The 17,566-nt window shown below is 48.2% G+C and overlaps 8 protein-coding genes across 8 annotated transcripts; all 8 read left to right on the top strand.

The window, feature by feature from the left end:
- Positions 1 to 209: 209 nt before the first annotated feature.
- TEOVI_000413200 (Trafficking protein Mon1, putative) lies at positions 210 to 2,222 on the top strand (the record flags this gene model as incomplete). Its single annotated transcript, XM_067226934.1, has 1 exon — positions 210 to 2,222. One exon carries the CDS (start codon positions 210 to 212, stop codon positions 2,220 to 2,222), a length of 2,013 nt encoding a protein of 670 aa, XP_067083035.1.
- Positions 2,223 to 2,589: 367 nt separating this feature from the next.
- TEOVI_000413100 (putative WD40 repeat protein) lies at positions 2,590 to 4,680 on the top strand (the record flags this gene model as incomplete). Its single annotated transcript, XM_067226933.1, has 1 exon — positions 2,590 to 4,680. One exon carries the CDS (start codon positions 2,590 to 2,592, stop codon positions 4,678 to 4,680), a length of 2,091 nt encoding a protein of 696 aa, XP_067083034.1.
- Positions 4,681 to 5,575: 895 nt separating this feature from the next.
- Positions 5,576 to 7,297, top strand: TEOVI_000413000 (tRNA pseudouridine synthase, putative; the record flags this gene model as incomplete). The annotated part of the gene is made up of 1 exon (XM_067226932.1): positions 5,576 to 7,297. The coding sequence occupies one exon, from the start codon at positions 5,576 to 5,578 to the stop codon at positions 7,295 to 7,297; it is 1,722 nt and encodes a 573-aa protein (XP_067083033.1).
- A 468-nt stretch (positions 7,298 to 7,765) lies between these two features.
- TEOVI_000412900 (START domain containing protein, putative) lies at positions 7,766 to 8,650 on the top strand (the record flags this gene model as incomplete). The annotated part of the gene is made up of 1 exon (XM_067226931.1): positions 7,766 to 8,650. The coding sequence occupies one exon, from the start codon at positions 7,766 to 7,768 to the stop codon at positions 8,648 to 8,650; it is 885 nt and encodes a 294-aa protein (XP_067083032.1).
- A 145-nt stretch (positions 8,651 to 8,795) lies between these two features.
- On the top strand, positions 8,796 to 9,134 carry TEOVI_000412800 (uncharacterized protein; the record flags this gene model as incomplete). The annotated part of the gene is made up of 1 exon (XM_067226930.1): positions 8,796 to 9,134. The coding sequence occupies one exon, from the start codon at positions 8,796 to 8,798 to the stop codon at positions 9,132 to 9,134; it is 339 nt and encodes a 112-aa protein (XP_067083031.1).
- Positions 9,135 to 10,772: 1,638 nt separating this feature from the next.
- TEOVI_000412700 (deoxyhypusine synthase, putative) lies at positions 10,773 to 12,158 on the top strand (the record flags this gene model as incomplete). Its single annotated transcript, XM_067226929.1, has 1 exon — positions 10,773 to 12,158. The coding sequence occupies one exon, from the start codon at positions 10,773 to 10,775 to the stop codon at positions 12,156 to 12,158; it is 1,386 nt and encodes a 461-aa protein (XP_067083030.1).
- A 572-nt stretch (positions 12,159 to 12,730) lies between these two features.
- On the top strand, positions 12,731 to 14,899 carry TEOVI_000412600 (ATPase family associated with various cellular activities (AAA), putative; the record flags this gene model as incomplete). Its single annotated transcript, XM_067226928.1, has 1 exon — positions 12,731 to 14,899. The coding sequence occupies one exon, from the start codon at positions 12,731 to 12,733 to the stop codon at positions 14,897 to 14,899; it is 2,169 nt and encodes a 722-aa protein (XP_067083029.1).
- A 371-nt stretch (positions 14,900 to 15,270) lies between these two features.
- TEOVI_000412500 (eukaryotic translation initiation factor 5, putative) lies at positions 15,271 to 16,419 on the top strand (the record flags this gene model as incomplete). The annotated part of the gene is made up of 1 exon (XM_067226927.1): positions 15,271 to 16,419. One exon carries the CDS (start codon positions 15,271 to 15,273, stop codon positions 16,417 to 16,419), a length of 1,149 nt encoding a protein of 382 aa, XP_067083028.1.
- Between the last annotated feature and the right edge of the window lie 1,147 nt (positions 16,420 to 17,566).

Below are 17,566 nucleotides of genomic sequence, written 5' to 3'. Positions count from 1 at the left end.
ATATATATATATATACGTGCTAGCAAGAAGGCGTGCCTTATCCAAGGGCAAAAGAGAGAAAAGACCAGGAAGGAAAAGCATACAACTTAAGTAAGGAGGAAAACGAAAAAAAAAAACATCCTTTAGCGTATACATATATTATACATATAAATTCATCTATTCGAAGAACTTTGGTTTAAACAAAAAAAAACGGGAGTTTTATATGTGCAATGATGAACTTAGGAGAAACTCTTGACACCGGCAGTGCAGACGGTCGTCCTGGTCCCAGTCCGACTTTATCTGTCGGCAGCGGTGTCACACCAGCACCGTTGAATTCCTCAACCGTCCACTTGACAAGGACTGTGGACAGCGAATTAGGCGACACTAATATCGGCTATGACATCGCTGTTTCTCCCTTAAATGCGGAGACTGAGTCTCTTGCAACTCGCCGACCCTCAGCGTTGGACATCTTTCCGCCTGCAGGACTAAACCGCACAGACGACGGAAAGCCGTCGTCTTCCCATCCTGCCTCGAAACCTTATGTCACCGGCGGTGACGAAGGTAAAAAGCAATCTGAATGTTGGGATGCAGATGAAAACTTCCTCCTCAAACACACAAAGCACGTGTTTATTCTGACGAGTGCAGGAAAACCCATCTTTTCCCGTTACGGTAATGAGAACACAATCAGTGAACTATTCGGTGTGTTTCAGGTACTTATCACTATGGCACAGCAGAAGCAGGATGGAGGGACGTTGCATTGGATCAATGCTGCTGATCTGACTATTTACTTTCACGTGGATGGTGGACTTTACTATGTTCTGGTAACTCGTGGTGGAGAGTCACCATACAGTTGCAGACGTCAACTGAAACAACTTCATTACCAATTGCTAAGCTTAGTACCCAACGTCAACGACATACTTTCGAGATGCCCATCGTACGATCTTCGTCGTCTGGTTTCGTCTACCGATGGGGGTGTACTGCGGCAACTAATAAAACGAAATAGCAGGGAGGAGTGTTATATGTTTCGCTGCCTCGCTGCTTCACCATTGTCTGTCGCAAGCAGATGTCATTTGACATCTATTCTAACTCAGCACTATCGCAGTGGTTTTAGCAAGGGAGATATCAGCAGTGAAGGAGGTGTGGCGGCTGATTGCCACTTGTTTAGTTTTTTTTTCTTCAGGGGTCGTGTCGTCTGCATGGTTGGTTTAGCTGATGGCAAGGTATCTCTGCACATAGACGACACTCTTATCCTGTTAAACTTTGTCCGCTGCCTTCCTCTTTCGCAAGTGGGTGAGATATGGGCCCCGCTTTGCCTCCCGCGGTACAATGACACCGGCTATTTGTGGTGCTACTGTACTGATATGGGTGCTATGGTAAACGAGTTGGACTCTAGCGAGAGTGGATATGTGGCAAAAGACGACCATCATGGGGTAGAAAAACCGACTGCAAAGGAGCCATTTGCCGAGACGAAGCGCAGTGAGCTCTTGTTAGTACAAGTTGCGAGTAGCCAACTGGCTTTTGCGCCCCTTTCGATGCAGGCGCATTGCATAGCTCAGATGTTGCAAACATCATTCACTCCGCTAATCGATGAGTTGGAGGCTAGAGAAAACATACCGCTTTCACTCGCCCTACCAAACGTAGTAGCGCAGCGTCAACAGGAGGTGCACGAGAAAATTAGTAGGCTGCTTACAAGGGCAGAACAGCAATATCCTGAATGTCTTCCGTCTGCTTCACACGCACCCTCTTCGCTTCAATTACCCCCGGTACCTGTGCACCCATATGGATTGCAGTGGTTTGCATTGATCCTTAAGCAACCATCAAACGTCATATATAGTGAGCCTTCACCTGCTATGAAGTTGGATCCTCGGTTGAAGAAGCGCCAACTACGCTTACTTGTGAGGCTACGTTACGAGCTTGCTCTTCGCACAAACCAGAATGAACAACTGCTTGTTTTGAACACAGAGGAGGTCAACGTGGTTGTTATGAAACCTACTCCTAATTTGCTTACGTCTCTTGTGCAACAGTTTGGATCAAGGGATGAGTGCGTTAACAATGTTTCCCTTTCCAGTGGAAATGCCACGGCGTTGTGTAGTCATCTTCAGGAGTTGCTGCTTCTATTCTCTCCGCACGTGCCGAAGCACCAGATGCTACTTTGTGCTGTGAGTGTTGCGGTGGGTGTGATGGCTCGTGAGTGTGAGTTATCTTTACAGCAACCCCGTAGCAGCAAGTCGAGGGTGTGGTGAACCAATGGGTGGAAAAGCGAAAAAGTAAGTGAAGGGTGAAGGAGGTTTTTGTTTTTTAAATTTCCTTCCGCTCCCCCTGAAAGGCCCTTCTTCTACACCTCCTCACCTTCCCTCATTCCCTTTTTCATTCCCTCTGTGTGAACTCTACCTCCTTGTTTATCAAATATTCTGTGCGTATTTAACGTCTTTTTTGTTTAATGCGCTTATCTTCGTCTTCTTTGTTGTGACATTTGCCTTTGTTTGCATCACACTAAACTGATCTTTAACTCCACCCTTGTGGTTCACTGTTTTTTCCACCCACGTACTCATTATTTATTTATTTTTTCTGCGAAATAAACGAACGACGTAACGGCTCAGTGTTTGGACTATGCTTGCCAAGAAGAGGGCCGAGAGGCAACATGCCATTACAGCTACCGCTGGTGGGGAACGTAAGAAGGAACTGCAGAAACTGAAGCGCCGTCGCGAAGAGTCGAATGAAGAGGCGAAAAGGGATGGTCGGAGCAGTGAAAGGAAGCATCGACTGTTGGGCAGTGAAAGATTATCAGAAGATCCGATGCTCCTCTCAGCTGAAGACCCCACCTCGGTATTGCGCGCGATTGGTGACCATGTGAACACCCGGTTGAAAGAACTAGACTTTGATGATGATATCGACGCTGATCTCTTTGATGAAAGGCAACGGCAGCTGCGCGAGGAGGCAGAACTTGCGGCCGGGACGAGGAGTCGTCTGTTGGCCTCCCATATCGCTGAATTTCTTCACAAGCAACAAAAAAAAGGGACGATCGAATCTGAGAAAGTTGAAAGCCCATCGGCAACGGACGTCAGTGCTGTGTTTGTAGCTCACAACAGCAACGCCGTTACGGCAGTATGCAGTCTGGGCAACGAGATTGTGTTTCTCGGTGACAAAACGGGGGCTGTGTATTTTGTTGAGCTGAGAGATAATGCGGGTAGCACAAGAAAGGAACTACTGTCCCCTTGCCTCTCCGCTGCAGTACTTTCAATTGCGGTATCGGACACTCGCGGTGTGCGGCCTTCTCAGCGCACTCTTTTTGAGCGAACTACTGCTGACGTTAGTGTTACATCATATGTGGCAGTAGGAGCGGCGGACGGTACCATTGGCATCTGGGTTACGGATACCAGACGCCACTTGGGAACTCTGACAATGCATCGCTCCGCAGTAACTGGTCTCGCATTTCGTAACGATACACTTTACAGCGGGGGCTACGATGAGGCACTGCGGGTGTGGGCATTACCGCAGATGTCGTGCGAGGACAAGCTTTTTGGCCACACAGGTCGCGTGTTCGGTCTTCACTGTCTACGACGTGAGCGCTGCGCCACTGTTGGTGATGACGGTACGATGCGCTTCTGGAAAGTGGACGCTGCCACACAGCAGGAGTTCACTGCGAGTGCTCACTTCGGCGGAAAAGTGGTGCTTGAGTGCGTCGTGATGATGAATGACTTTATAGTCCTTTGCGGTGCTGCAAATGGAGCCCTCCTTGTTTTTGATGTGGGGAAGCGGAAGCCTGTGGCGGTGCGGGAGGGGGCCCACGGCTACGGTTTTGTCGGCGACGGGACTGGTCTTGAGAGCGAAGCAATTGCCATGCGACAGAAGTTAGACGGAAGTGTGGTCTCAGAGACGAGAATCCCCAACCCGATCACAGCTGTTGCTGCCATTCCATATTCGGATACGGCGGCGAGCGCTAGCTATGACGGTGTTGTGCGTCTCTGGCGTGTTGGCGCCGCATCTGAAAGCAGTGGAAAAACAGGCACAGGGAGCGGTGTACCGGCTACACCAGTTGTGCAACCGAGTTCACTGGACTGCCTTGCCTCCATCCCTGTCCGGGCTATCGTCACCTCACTGTATTTTCCTCCCACCAGTGATGTGCTATTAATCGCCTGCAGTAAGGAGCCGCGGCTCGGTCGATGGGTTGTGCAGCGGAGCGCATTGAACTCCGTGTACGTTGTGCCGCTGAACCAGGAAACACGTTTTAAATTGTCGTCTCGAGGGCGCGTCGAACACCTTCCCACTTTATTGTACGGCATTGACAATGATGGGGCATCCGATGAGGCAGATAGGATGGAAGACGCCACAGAGGGTCTTAGTGACGCGGGTGGTAGAGGTGGTTCATATCGATCTCATGATGAAGTGGGGAATGGCGGCGAAGAAGGCGATGATGGTACTGAAACAGACAACAGCACTGGTATGTTTACTGTTGGTGAGGAGGGTCAGATGAAGTTTAGCATGCCCATGAGTAATGGTGACAGATATCACGGTACGAAGAAGAAGTCCAAAAAGAGGACGCCAGGTGCGAAAGGTGAAGTTTGTGCCCCCAAAACTTCTTCCAAACGCTCCAGTACTGAAGCCGCAGAGGAAGAACGGCGAAAAAGAAAGAAAAAAAAGGACAAGAAGAAAGGAGCAGGAGGAGGGAAACACAGCACTGCTGGCGAAGAGGATAAGTAAGCGCGAGTGCATCTCACGAGTGAAGGAAGTGTCTTGTGCCGCGAACTCAAATTCCCTTCTTCTTCTTCCGCTCCTCCTCTTGGAGATCACTTGTTCCCTTGTCTGCCGTACGGAGCCTAGTTCCCCGCCGTTTTAATTTTTTAATATTTGATTCTGCTCTCCAAATATCAGTGAGGATGGACGGGAAAGAGCGGTGTTTTTTGAGATCAAGTGGTATTTGCATGAACGAGCAAGCGAACGAAATCGCGCAAGCACACAACCCGTGTACACGTGGGCGTGTTCAGTCTTCGGGTACGTTTTTGTGCAACGGGGAAGAGACGACAGTATTAACAGAGGGAGGGCGGGGTAGGGTAGTTGAAGCAAAACAATAACAATAATAGTAACCACGATTTTTATTCGCGCTTAATGTGGTGCACGCACATGATGAGTATTTGGTCGATGTAGACAACGTGTGCAACCGATGTTTGAGGTGGGGAAAGAAACTTTGATGTTAGGGTGTGTTTCTGCGTTCAGACATGCCTGCGCTGACTGAATTTGTCCTTGGGTCACTAACTCTCTCACGGTACCTCACTCTCAGCTATGGGTTGCTGCCGCTTCGGTTCGACACTTATCAACGGTGTGTTGGCATCTCTCTAACTTTTTTTCCAGTCCTACTCTCCACGCTCCCTGGCCCTATTTCTCTACCTTCCGTCTACTGGGGGTTTCCAGTGCATTTTCCTGACTTCTTTTTTTTTTTTGCCACTTATCCTGTCTATGATGACGATTTAACGTTCTGCTTTTTCTTTTTCTTTTCTCTTTTTCGTTTTCCTCATTATACACTTCCACATGATACTTCCATTGAAGCACACTTCCCGCGTTCCGTTTTTGTGGTGCCGGAGGGTCTCATCTTACTTACATGAGTTGCGCTGGATCCACAAATGGTGCGGACGCTTGCTCTGCGGTTGCCTCTAACTATTCCGCTTGTGACGTTCGATCAAGCAAGCGACCGAAACGAAAGGTGGCGATTATATTCGGCTACATTGGCGAGCGGTACTGTGGACTGCAATGGAACCACCTACCGAATTACCCAACAGTTGAGGAGGAATTACTGCGTGCTCTGCACCGTGCTGACATGATATCTGAGGAGAACTACGCGCAACAAAAGGTTCAGCAGAAACTTAACTGGGAGCGTGCCAGTCGCACCGACAAGGGTGTTCACGCCCTGCGCAATGTGATCTCGCTTAACGTGATGCTACCGTATGCAAAGGACTCAACGAGCGAGTTTGATGTGGGCGAAGCGAGGCGGTTACTGACGGAGGCGCTTCCGAGTGATATCGTCGTGTATGAAATTATTCCAGTAACGAGGAGCTTCAATGCGTACATGATGTGTGGGTCCCGCAAATATGAGTACTACCTTCCAACATTTGCATTTATGAATAGCGAGGAGTACTCCAACATATACTTCCCACCATCTCTCGCGCCCTCAAGACCCACGCTGGAAGAGGTAGGTTTTTTGGGCACTAAAACAGCAGGGGGTGCAGCAACAAATGCCAACGGTAACGGTAACGATGCCACGGCGGGAAGTAAAAGACAGCGGCTTTGCGAAAAAGAAGGTGGAAACAGCAATGGTGAGGTGACTGCATGTTGCACTGAACAAAATAATCTGGAAGGAAATACCTCTCAAACATGTCAGCGGTCAGACACCATTGACGATACGGGCGGTGGTAACAACAACGGTGGTGATAGCCCGCAAAAGTTTCACGACGGACTGTTTGAGAAGATGTTAGTGTTTCACACAATTCCCGAGAGCGCGATGCAGGTAGTGGCTCGTTACCGCGTGACACCACAGCGCTTGGAACACGCGCGAAATATCTTCAAACTTTTTGAAGGTACCCACTCGTACCACAACTTCACACCGGGAGGAAAGGCGAGTGATCCCTCATCTGCGCGTTACATCACCAGCGTCACAGTTAGTGAGCCGTTTGTTGTGGACCCTTCTGATGACGCCATGTTATCAGCACTTCAGTTGTGGGCTCCTTCGCGCTACTATTCTCCTGATGATGAAAGGTTAGTTTCAGGGGAAGTGAAAGATGACGATGAAGTCGAACAAGAAAGAGAACGTATGCGTGAACGTATGATTCGCATTTACGGCACCCCTGCCGCTGAGGGAACGGGTGATATTAACAGGAACATGGGAGACAGAAATCGTGTTGGTCTCGAGGTTGTGCGCATTGAATTGAGCGGCCAGAGCTTTTTATTTAATCAAATACGCAAAATGATCGGCACTGTTGCTTCTATGTGCGCTGCTGGCTTACCACCGGATTACCTGCGTGATCATTTCTTGAACAAGGCAGTTCGATGCGGCACACCAATGGTGCCTGCGAATGGTCTTTTTCTGACGTATTTGGACTTTCAGAGGTACAACTATCGGTTGGATCGAATTCAACTCGAGGGGGAAAATGGAAAAGGGAAGGGTGGTATTTATGTGGACCGTGTGGACGAGCAGGCGGTAGAAACTTTTCGACGGAAAATTGTAGCTGTTGTGCTGCGTAACGAAATGGTCACCGACGCCATAGGGCGGTGGATGCGGTCGTTGCGCCACGTGATGAGATTAGCGTGTAAGATTGAGTTGCCGTAACAGAGAGGGTGTTATGGTGTCTTTCGTTCTCACCATTTCACCGCGTTGTCCAAATAAAGGGAGGGCATATTACTTGACTCCTTCCGCGTCGTCTTCTCTGTTATCTCTCTTTTTTTAAAAAAAAAATAACTTCACACATCTGCACGTATTTTTGCTTTTCGTCTTTTCGTGTGCTGTGTGTGTGTGTGGGGGGGGGGACCCCTGTCAATCTTTGATTGACCCCCTGTTTTGTTTTGTCTGTTGCCATTTGTTTCCTTTCCCAACCAATCAAAGAGGTAAAGTTGAAGAGCAAGTAGGGAAGCGAAGTGACACCCTTTGTGGCGGCAGCAAAAACTAGACCGTTAAACGAAAACATATACGCGCGTTCAGTTGCTGATATTCCCATTGCGGTTGTGAGTGTGTGAACACGGTAAAATAATACGTACCGTGAAGGTTTTATTTACCTGCAACTCGTCGCTTCCTGATAGGATGTGGGACGTCGTAAGCCGCGTTGGAAAAGCGGCTTACCGCACCGCTGCGTTGACTGGTCTAGCTGCTGGTACGGAGCAACCGCCATATCCCTGTGCGCTTCCGTTAAAAACTGTGAGCAGCGATAGTGACGTTGATTCCATGAGAGAAGTGCTTAACAGCGCCTTTGATGCTTCAAAAGACATGTTGGAAAACAATGGGGAGCACCAGTGGCAACTTGTGGATTATGTGGACCCTGAGGAAGGAGGCGACTTGCATTTGTTTACTCGTCCACGAGTTGGACCTTTTAACTTCGTCAAAGCCACCCTGTCCTTCATGGGTGTTTCACCACAGAATGTGCTGGACACGATGCACAGCGACAACGCCGATGACCGCAAACGATACTCCGCAAATCTCTCCCACTTTGAAGTGTTGGCCAAACCCATGGCTGGGTGCGCCATAGAGTTACACAAGTATTGGGCACCACCGCCCGTGGCTGGCCGCGAGTTTGTCTTCGCTGCGGAGAAGAAATATGTTGAGAGTGAGAATGTGTACTATGTGCATGGCTGTAGCATCGACTACACCCCACAGATGGAAACCTCAAAAGGCTTTGTCCGTGCAGCTTGCTTGTGGGCATGGAAACTGATGCCTGTGGGTGACAACACCTTGGCAACTTATGTGAGTTGTATGAACCCCCGCGGGTGGACGCCACCGTTTATTTTCGGTTGGCTGAAGTCGGAGATTGGAAAAGAACTTGTTGCTTGCCGCCGTGTGTTGTATGGTGAAACCGTCAAAGTTGAACGAACCACGCTTCAAGGCATGGGCCTATCAGACGAGGTGAACAATTTGACAGACGAGGAGCGAAAAAGGATGTCAGAGGGGGAACCCCAACCCGAGGCCTCTTAATTGTCCGCGTGCCCATCGTCTCCGCAGCGGCTGGATAAAGGGAGGGAAGAGAGCGGGTATAATGAAGTAAGAAAGAGATATCATTTTTTTTTTATATAAGGGGACGGTGAGAAACAGGAATAATCGAAAAGGATGAAAGGGGAAAATGAGGAGGCCAATGGGGAACGAAAAGGCGGACAACATGAACATGGAGGGAAACAGAGGGATGGACTACACGGACATTACCGGCGAAAGGAAGGAGGTAGTGAAGGTGTTTTGGAGAATTAGGGGGGACTGGAGGGAGTGGGAAACTGACAAATCGAGGAGTGGTGAAGAATTTGAGGTACGTAGTCAAGTGCCCAGCGGACGGACATTTGGAGGTCTCATGTTTTTCTTTCGATGGGCTCGGAGCGCACTTTCTTGCTCTTTTCCGGTAAGGAGCGTTTTAAAGCGGTGGCGCCTGTGGTACGTCATTGACAAGCTCGAGCGGTGGGAAAACAAATAATAATGGAAGGTGGAATGTCGATTGCAACTTATTTCTAGTGCCGGCAGTATCGCAAAATAGAGATGCACATGCCTTCCTTTTGTGTTTCCCGCTTCCCTTCTCCTACCACCAGGTGCCCTTTCCTTTTCATTCCGGATCGCCGTGCTGGGTCCCTTTGTACCCTCTTGGAGGCAGAAGTTTCTTCACTTTCTTTCTCTTTTCAATTCATTGCTTCCTGACTGTTTGCTTTCCTTAGAGAATGGCGCGAAGGGGTTACACCTGCATTCCTCCCCACTCGACCGTGTCTCGGTTCTTTTGTTTGTTAAGATATTCATCATCAGATTCTCAAAGGCCTGGGCAACCAAAGGGCCAACAGAGTGATGTGTTGTATACTTTTCAGTACTCAGATGGGATACATAATGTATGTGCCAATGTATCCAGGAATGCGGAATACACTCGTGCTTGTGACAGCGTATATATTTATATATACGTATCTATTTACTTATTTTCATTTCTATACCAACCTGACGTCGCTATGGTGATGGCTCTGAAGCTACGAGTGGAAGAAGAGGAGAATGGGGAGAAAGGTTGGCAATTTCACTTTTCGCACCCTTTAAAAGGGAAAGGAGAGAAAAATAAATAAATGAATCAATAAAGGCAAAACAGTAGGTGGTATGTGTGTGCTGAATTTTCAGGAAAAGGGAGCGGCCAGTGAGAAAAGCAGAAGTTTGTTCGTTTCTTTTCATTTTTTCCCCTCTTTTGCCCACGTTTTTACTCTTTTCTCTCCCCCTTTTTTGAACGAACATCCTTATTCTGCCTAATCGACAGTGCGACCGGACCATGTAAACGACGGAGATTATATACGTGAATATATACGCATGTATGTTCACACACACACATATATATATATATATACATATCACGGTAATAACAAGGGAAGGCTCTACTCATTGAATATTTTCCACACACGTTATCCTGTTTCCCGTTTCTCTCTCCTTTTCTTTTCCGCTTTTTCTCGCTTTCTGGTTTCTCTAGTTCATAAACAGGAACAAAAGGAACAAAAAAAAATCGATATGCACCTGTGAGTCGGTCTTCGGCATACCATAATGTTTTTGAGGTGTACTGCCACCGTTGTAACGGTTCTACGCAACAACAAAAGAAAGGGGATGGACTACATCATTTTGCCTGTTCCATTGCCTATTTTTGCAGGTGTTGAAGTGGCCGAGTGGGTGTGTTAGCTACCTACAGATCGTTTTTATTATCTGTTTTTTTCTTTTCCTTTTTTGGCGGTGATATCGCATAAATCCTCATTTATTCAGTTCTTTTTTTCGTATCTTTTCTCCCTTTATTATTTTTTCCCCCTCAAAGCACTACCGTTTCTTCCCTTCCGGGTCTTGCAACAGCTCGTGCTCTGAGGAAGTGCGTGTTTTGTCTTCACATCACTTCGTTATTGGGCTTCTTTTCACCAACAACCAACACCACAAATCGTCACACCTCGTCACGCCGTCGCCGTTCTTGTAAATTTTTTTCTTCTGTCTAAGCCACTCAGGTTGGAGTTGTCGATTTTATCGCCAGGGAAAGCAGGATAAGTGGTAAGGGGATAAAACTAAAAAGCCTCTTATTTGCAACTCCAGACCGCGTGTGAAGTGGAGAATAAGGATGGCTGAGTTGGCCAAGAGTGCGGTATTAGTGTCATCGTGTACTGATGACCTGTTGGGTGACGCAAAACAAGTTGTTGTGGGGCCAAATCAAGAGGATCTGCACTCAGCAGAAGCCGTTCTTAATCGCTATTCAACCGTGGGGTTTCAGGCCTCAAATTTAGCCCGTGCTTTTTCTATATGTGAAATGATGCTGACACCCCAATCTCCATCCCCATCGTTGATGCCCACTGAAGGGGACCAAGCATCTGAGTCACCAGTGATGGTGCAACCGACATTATTCGTTGGGGTCACTGCCAACCTCTTCGGGACTGGTTGCCGTGAGGCAATTCGATTTCTATGCACGGAGTGCGTTCCATTACCGAATGGAGTAGAACCCGCAACACCACTGGACGACATGGCTGGAATATCATGCGATGGGACGGGTGCACTGAAACCCTCGCCATGCGACTCGAGGGCGCTCATTCACGTTCTTGTGGTGAGTGGCGGTGCGATGGAACATGACATACGCCGTGCGTGTGAGTCGTACAAATTATCACGAGATGGGGCAGAGGAAGAAGGGGAGCAATTCCACCATCCGGTGGAACGTGACCGCTCCCGCAGCAAGGGGACTGACTGTCATTTTGGAAATGTTCGTTACAACAGTAGTGGGGTGGCGTCACGCAACCTTTTTTCATGCGTTATGCGCTGTCTTGTGAAGCGACTTGCGGAAGCGCAACGAAAGGAAAAGGCAAACCGCGAAGCTGCTCCAATTCCCGAAGCCTATTACGATGTATGCTCGTGGGCCATAACCCCAAGCACACTTTGGTACATGGCTGGTCTGTGGATGGCTGATATATTTACAGAGGCCCTGCAGGAAACTGGCGAGGTTACTGACGAGAAGGTGGCCAGCGAAGAGGGACTGAAACGTGCGAAGAGTACCGTCCTCTACTGGGCTGCACGGAATGGTGTTCCAATTTTCTCACCCTCTCTTACCGACGGTGACATTATGGAGTTCATTCTCACCGCAGGGGACACTGGTGTGCCTTTACTGCAATTAGACTTGGTTGCAGATATTCACCGTCTTAACAGGCTTGCGATGCGAAGTCGACGCACGGGAATGATGATATTAGGCGGTGGCGTTGTGAAGCACCACGTCTGCAACGCAAATCTGATGCGCAACGGGGCTGATTATGCAGTGTTTTTGAATAATGCGCAAGAGTTTGACGGCAGCGACGCCGGGGCTCGCCCTGGTGAAGCAGTTTCTTGGGGCAAGTTAAGGTTGGACTCCACCGCAGTGAAAGTGTACTCGGAGGTGACAATTGTGTTTCCGTTGATTGTTGTTCATGTATTTGTGGCGTGGGTCCGAATGATGCGGAGTAAAGGAAAGGAGAATATCCGCTCGTGATTTGTTACAACACCTGTATGAGCATGCCTATTGCCATTTGTTTGATTTAGTGTACGCTTTGTACAGTTGCTTCAACAGGAATGAGCAGGGGTGGCGAGTCCGGTTCGAGGGCATACGAATCCATTGCCTCGTGAGTTAGTGGGTTTGTTTGCATGTGTACGTGTGTGTGAGGGGCCAAACAACTTTTCCCTGATGGTCGGTCGCTCGTTCGAGGGGGGAGGGATATTTTCCGTTCCTTAATAGTTCTAAATGGGGTAGTGTGCGTTTGGCTGCAACAAGTGCTTTCATGCCTTTGGAATTTTTGGCCTTAGAAGCTGTGTTCTGTTTTCTCTACTTTTCAGAGTTAAGCAAAATGGTGTGTAAGCCTTTAACACCGATCTCACGATTAAAAAAAAATGGTAGAAGTCTACCCGCTCTCACCTTTCCTCTTGCGTGTATAATATATATATATATATATATATATACTCTACATTATCTCTCTTCAGCACTTTCTTTCTTTTTTTTTTGCTCTATATACCTCTTGTAACACTAATGATGAATACCGAAAATAAAGAAGGGAGTTGGCGCTATTGATGGAAGGGCGCCACGGCTTCAACTTTCACTCCCTGGGAGGTGCGGTCGATTCGCACAACATTTTCTCCGCTTTATCCGGAAGAGATGACGGCAACGTTGATTCAAATGGAGCTGCCATGTGGGATATTGCAACGAATTTGGTACTGACTCTTCTATTAACCGCTCTCTCCAAATACGTACGTCGTTTCCTCATGGAAACGTGGCCCGCCTGGGTCTCGAAACAGTTTAAACGACTTTTGGGTACGCGTGAAGAGGGCGTTGTTGCGGCTGCAGATGTTTTCCGTAGTCAGCCAGAGGAGTTTGCCTTTGATAATGAAATATTGGTGGTCGCAATGGAGAGGTACATTTCCTGGGTGCTTTTTTCGAAGGGAAAGCCAAAACTAAATAAAGGTAGTGCAACTGGCGCCAACATCCCAGCCGAAGGCGTATCGGAGCAGTCGATTCCTCTGCTTCGGCATGCACAGTACCTGTACACACCACTTAATTTGTCACCGTATAGGGGCAGGAAGGATATGTTTAACGTGCTGCGCCGGTATTATCGTGTTTTACTTGTTCCCGGTGATGGTGACGTTTTGGAGGTGGAACCTGGGCTTACCATTTGCTTTCATCAACAGTTCGTCTCTACCTCGTCGCTGAAGTCTGGCAAGCCCGTGTCACTGCGTGGTAATGCGGAAGTTTTGAGGGAGTATCCTCCTGTAAATTTTGATGCGACCCCCTTGGACCCTGGGGCTAAAAATGAGGATGTTAGCCAAAGTGGTAGTGATGATAGTCAGTTACATGACGATGGAAAAACCACACGGCAATCAGGGAATGAGCGCGATGCGTACTTGCGTACGAGGAAGGTTATTGTCCGCCGAGCCCTGTTACGGTGCACGGATGCGGACAAGGGGCGTGAGCGCATCTTAAACTTTGCTCGCCGCGCATATGAGTGGTACATTTCCACTGTTGGTGACGTTGTCGAACGATATTATTTCCACCCGAGCCGCTCAGAATTGCAGTGTGCGATAACTTCAAAGTGGTTGGACGAATCTGTGATGCCCCTCCGGTTTCCCATGCGTCGCTACATGATACCGACCGGGAGGTGCGGTTTTGAATCACTTTTTTTTCGTCAGAAAAGTGACCTGATTACATGTCTCACCGAGTTCAAAGAGAAGCGGGGTAGGTTTGGGGTTCCAGGGGTCGCGCAGCAGTTGCTAATTCTTCTACACGGTCCGCCTGGCACGGGGAAAACTAGTGTTATCCGTGCAATTGCGGGCTACCTCAATCGTAGCATTGTTGCTGTCCCTATCGAATACTTTCAAACAAATAGCAAACTACAGGAGATTCTATCTGGCGGCACAGTGAAGCTAGAAGGGTATAGTGCACCTGTTGCAGGGAATGAATGCGATCTTGAGGTCAGGAAAACAGTGTATGTCTTTGAGGATTTTGACGTGGTCACACAGTTAATTCCTTTCAGAATGTCGCTCACCCATCAGCGTTGCCCGCCTTCGAGTGTCTCCTCGCCCACATCATTTGATGGTGTTGAGGTGGGTTGTGGAACCCCGACTTCCGCCTTTGAAGCGGGTAACGATGACCTTTCTACCGAAATTCCTCAAACCCTGCATGAAGACACACTCTTACCTGATGAGGGACCTAACAGTCCTCCAAATGTAGATGCAGACGCTTCCGTAAAAGGGCGTACAAGTGAGGCTGAGAGCAAAAGAGAGAGCATCAATGATAACTTGCTTGAGGGCGCATGTGATGAGAGCGACGCAATTTCTGAAGTATCAGTCAGTGAGATGCGTCGTTTCCAACGGAGACTTGCTCGCGACTTTCTTTCTCCAGAAGGGCTCCTGCGCACGCTTAACCCATGTTTCGCACAGCCTGGCCGCGTGATTGTGTTCACAACAAACCATGTGGAGTTACTACCGGCGGAGCTGTTCAGGCCTGGTGTGCTGACGATGGACATTCATATGTCCAACTGGGAGGCGAAAACAGCCTTTGAGTTCATTGCGCATCACTTCAGAAACTCACTTACTACAGAACTTCAGCAACGATTTGAAACTTTCTTCTTGCGGTGTGAAAAGGAGGGACGGCAAGTTTTTATGAATCCCTCTTCACTCGAGCATTTATTGTTGACGTATGACAGCGCCGAAGATTTACTACTGGAGTTGGAGCGTCAATATTAATTTTCACATTCTTTTACAACTCAATTGCCCCCTTCCTAACACACGCTTTCTCTTCGAACACCGAATATTTGTTTTGTGATTACTCTCTTCATTTCCTTCTTATTTTTACTTTCCTGTGGGTGTGTTCCTTTTGACAACTTTTTGTTACTTTGTCCGTGTGTGCCGTTTGGTTTGTCCTCATTGGAGGTCGTAAACAAGCAAGTGGTAACGAGAGCGAAAGAAAAAAAGGAAAGAGAAGGTAAAATTAAAAAAAGAGTGTGTAGTGAGGATTAGGAGAACACGAGCATTTACTGCAACGTGTTTTTTTTTTTAAGTAATACCATTATTAAAGAACAAACAGGTAACACGTTCCCTGTAATACAAAGTTAGCCATGACGTCTTCAATGATCCCTGTGGATCCCGACAAGCGGGACGACATATACTACCGTTACAAAATGCCTGCCATTCAAACAAAGGTAGAAGGCAGTGGTAACGGTATCAAGACTGTCTTTCCGAATATCCACGACGTTTGCCTCGCCATCAACAGGCCAGAAGAAGTCCTGATGAAGTATTTCCAGTCAGAGTTTGGTGCTCAGCGCACGGTGTCTGAAAAGGACGACAAATTTCTTATTATGGGAAGTCATACAGAGGAACGTGTACAGGAAAAAGTATATGACTTTATCCGCCAGTTTGTCCTATGCAGGAGCTGCCGTAACCCCGAAACTCAGCTCTCTGTGGAGCGCAACAAGAAGGGTGCCCCCCAGGTTAGCATGTCGTGCGGAGCGTGCGGTAAGTCGATGAAGTTGGAAGACCTTGGAGCGCGCTACGTCACTGCTCTCGCTACTCACTTCGCCAAAAACCCACAGGCAGCACTACGGAAAGGCGCAGGTACGGCGGAGGCTCGTAAGAAGGATAAGGCCCAACAGGAGGAGGCGGCGGCTGCTGCAGCAGCAAAGTTGGCGGTTCCTGTGGAGAAACACGTGATTATGAAATCAGACCTACAGGATACACGTGAGGCGCCGCAAGAAGTGCTTGCACGCTTCATGAGACAATGTGAAGGTGACTACGAAGAGATTCTGCGTCACTCCATGGAACTTATGTCAACCTACAACTTGAAGGACAAAATGGGGCCGCTACTCGTTCTGAATGCCATTGTAATTGCCGAAAAGGAGTTCATGGCTGGTTTACGACGCCATACGGCACTGCTGAAGCGCTTTTCAACCCTTCCAGACTCTGTACTGTACGACGCTTCGGCGGATGAGACGACAAAGACGGAGCGACAAAAGCGGAAGATGCAGCTGCAGGTTGCTGCTATGGAGGAGTGCGCCCGCATATGCGTGCAGCACCTCAAGCCTGAGCAGCTTGTGGTTGCGTTATTTGTTCTTTTCATTGAAGGCGTTCTCGAGGGTGAATCGATTAAGAACTGGCATAACGAAGGAAAACCCCCGTCAAAGGTCGACCCAGCGGTATACGCCGAGATGAGGGAAGCGGTGGAGCCACTTGTCGTGTGGTTGGATGGGAACAAGTGTGTCGCAGCGTGAAGCCCCGTGGCCTCATTCCGTCCATCGTAACTTCAATTTTTCCCCACTCCTGTCTTTACTCTTATTTTTCCTCCATATTCCCCTTTTTGTTTACTTCAGCGTCGGCTGCTGTGTGCGGACCGCCTTATTTCCCTCACCTTTTTTTTTTTGCACCACATTAATTTTTCACTTCGGTCCCTTCCATCGTCGTGGCATATCGGGTATATCGCGCGCTGTGGTGATGCACTCAGAGGCGTGAAATGAAGCGCAACATACTCCTTCCTTGCCGTGGTGAACCGAAATGGTTTTTTGTACTTGCCTCACAGTTGTTACCATGTAGTTTACATCTGCAACCGTGTGAATCAATTCGCATCACAAAGGCTGTTTGGGGTAGGGCAGAAGAAAGCTAAATGACTTGTTGGTATTCTAACCTCGTTGTAGTCGTTAAATAAATCGCAACGAAAGGTAAACATATTGTGGCTTGCGCCATTCCGTTCCGCTTCATTTTATTCCCCTTTTGAATGTTTTCTTCGGCGCTTCTCTCATGTATACGAAATGGGGAAAAAATGAAGAACCGAACGAGTGCACTGCAATAATAATAAGGTAAAAGCAGTTACAGTAGTGAAAATTGGGAAGAAGTGGAGGGCAGGTACACGTGGTTTCTTTTTTTTCCATACTGTTCTGTGTACTAGTGGACGGTGAAGCGTTTTAAGTGTTGTTTGCGGAGACGGGAAACGAAAAACCAAGAAATGGAGGATGAGGGAAATTTGTTGGGTGTCGATGTGGGAAAAGAGAGGAAGGGAAGGCTGTACACTTTCATTGGGTATCTGCCCTTACATCGAATGAAGCGGGCAGGGAAGCGAGGGGGGATTATAATGGAGTGAAGGCATTTAATAGAGTAGGACATAGTCGGGTGAAAGAAGGTGATGACGGGGAAGTAAAATAAACCCTGTACAGCGCAGGTGTGGGAATTCTTGTCCAGTCTGTTTATTTTTCCTCCTTTGTTTCTCCCCCTTGTGTGGGGTATAGTTACACAACCCTTCCTCTTTTTGTCTTCTTATGCCTGCACGTCGGCACAACCATTGTTGAGTATTGTCTCGTTGCTGTACTCCTCTATGGCTTACTTGCCTGTGATATCAAGTACCTTCATAGCGGTTGCCTCCCCTCT

This window comes from Trypanosoma equiperdum, assembly GCF_001457755.1.
Source record: "Trypanosoma equiperdum strain OVI genome assembly, contig: ctg_871, whole genome shotgun sequence".
NCBI lineage: Eukaryota > Euglenozoa > Kinetoplastea > Trypanosomatida > Trypanosomatidae > Trypanosoma > Trypanosoma equiperdum.
The sequence above is the reverse complement of the archived record's forward strand: the minus strand, read 5'-3'. Positions and strand labels throughout refer to the sequence as shown.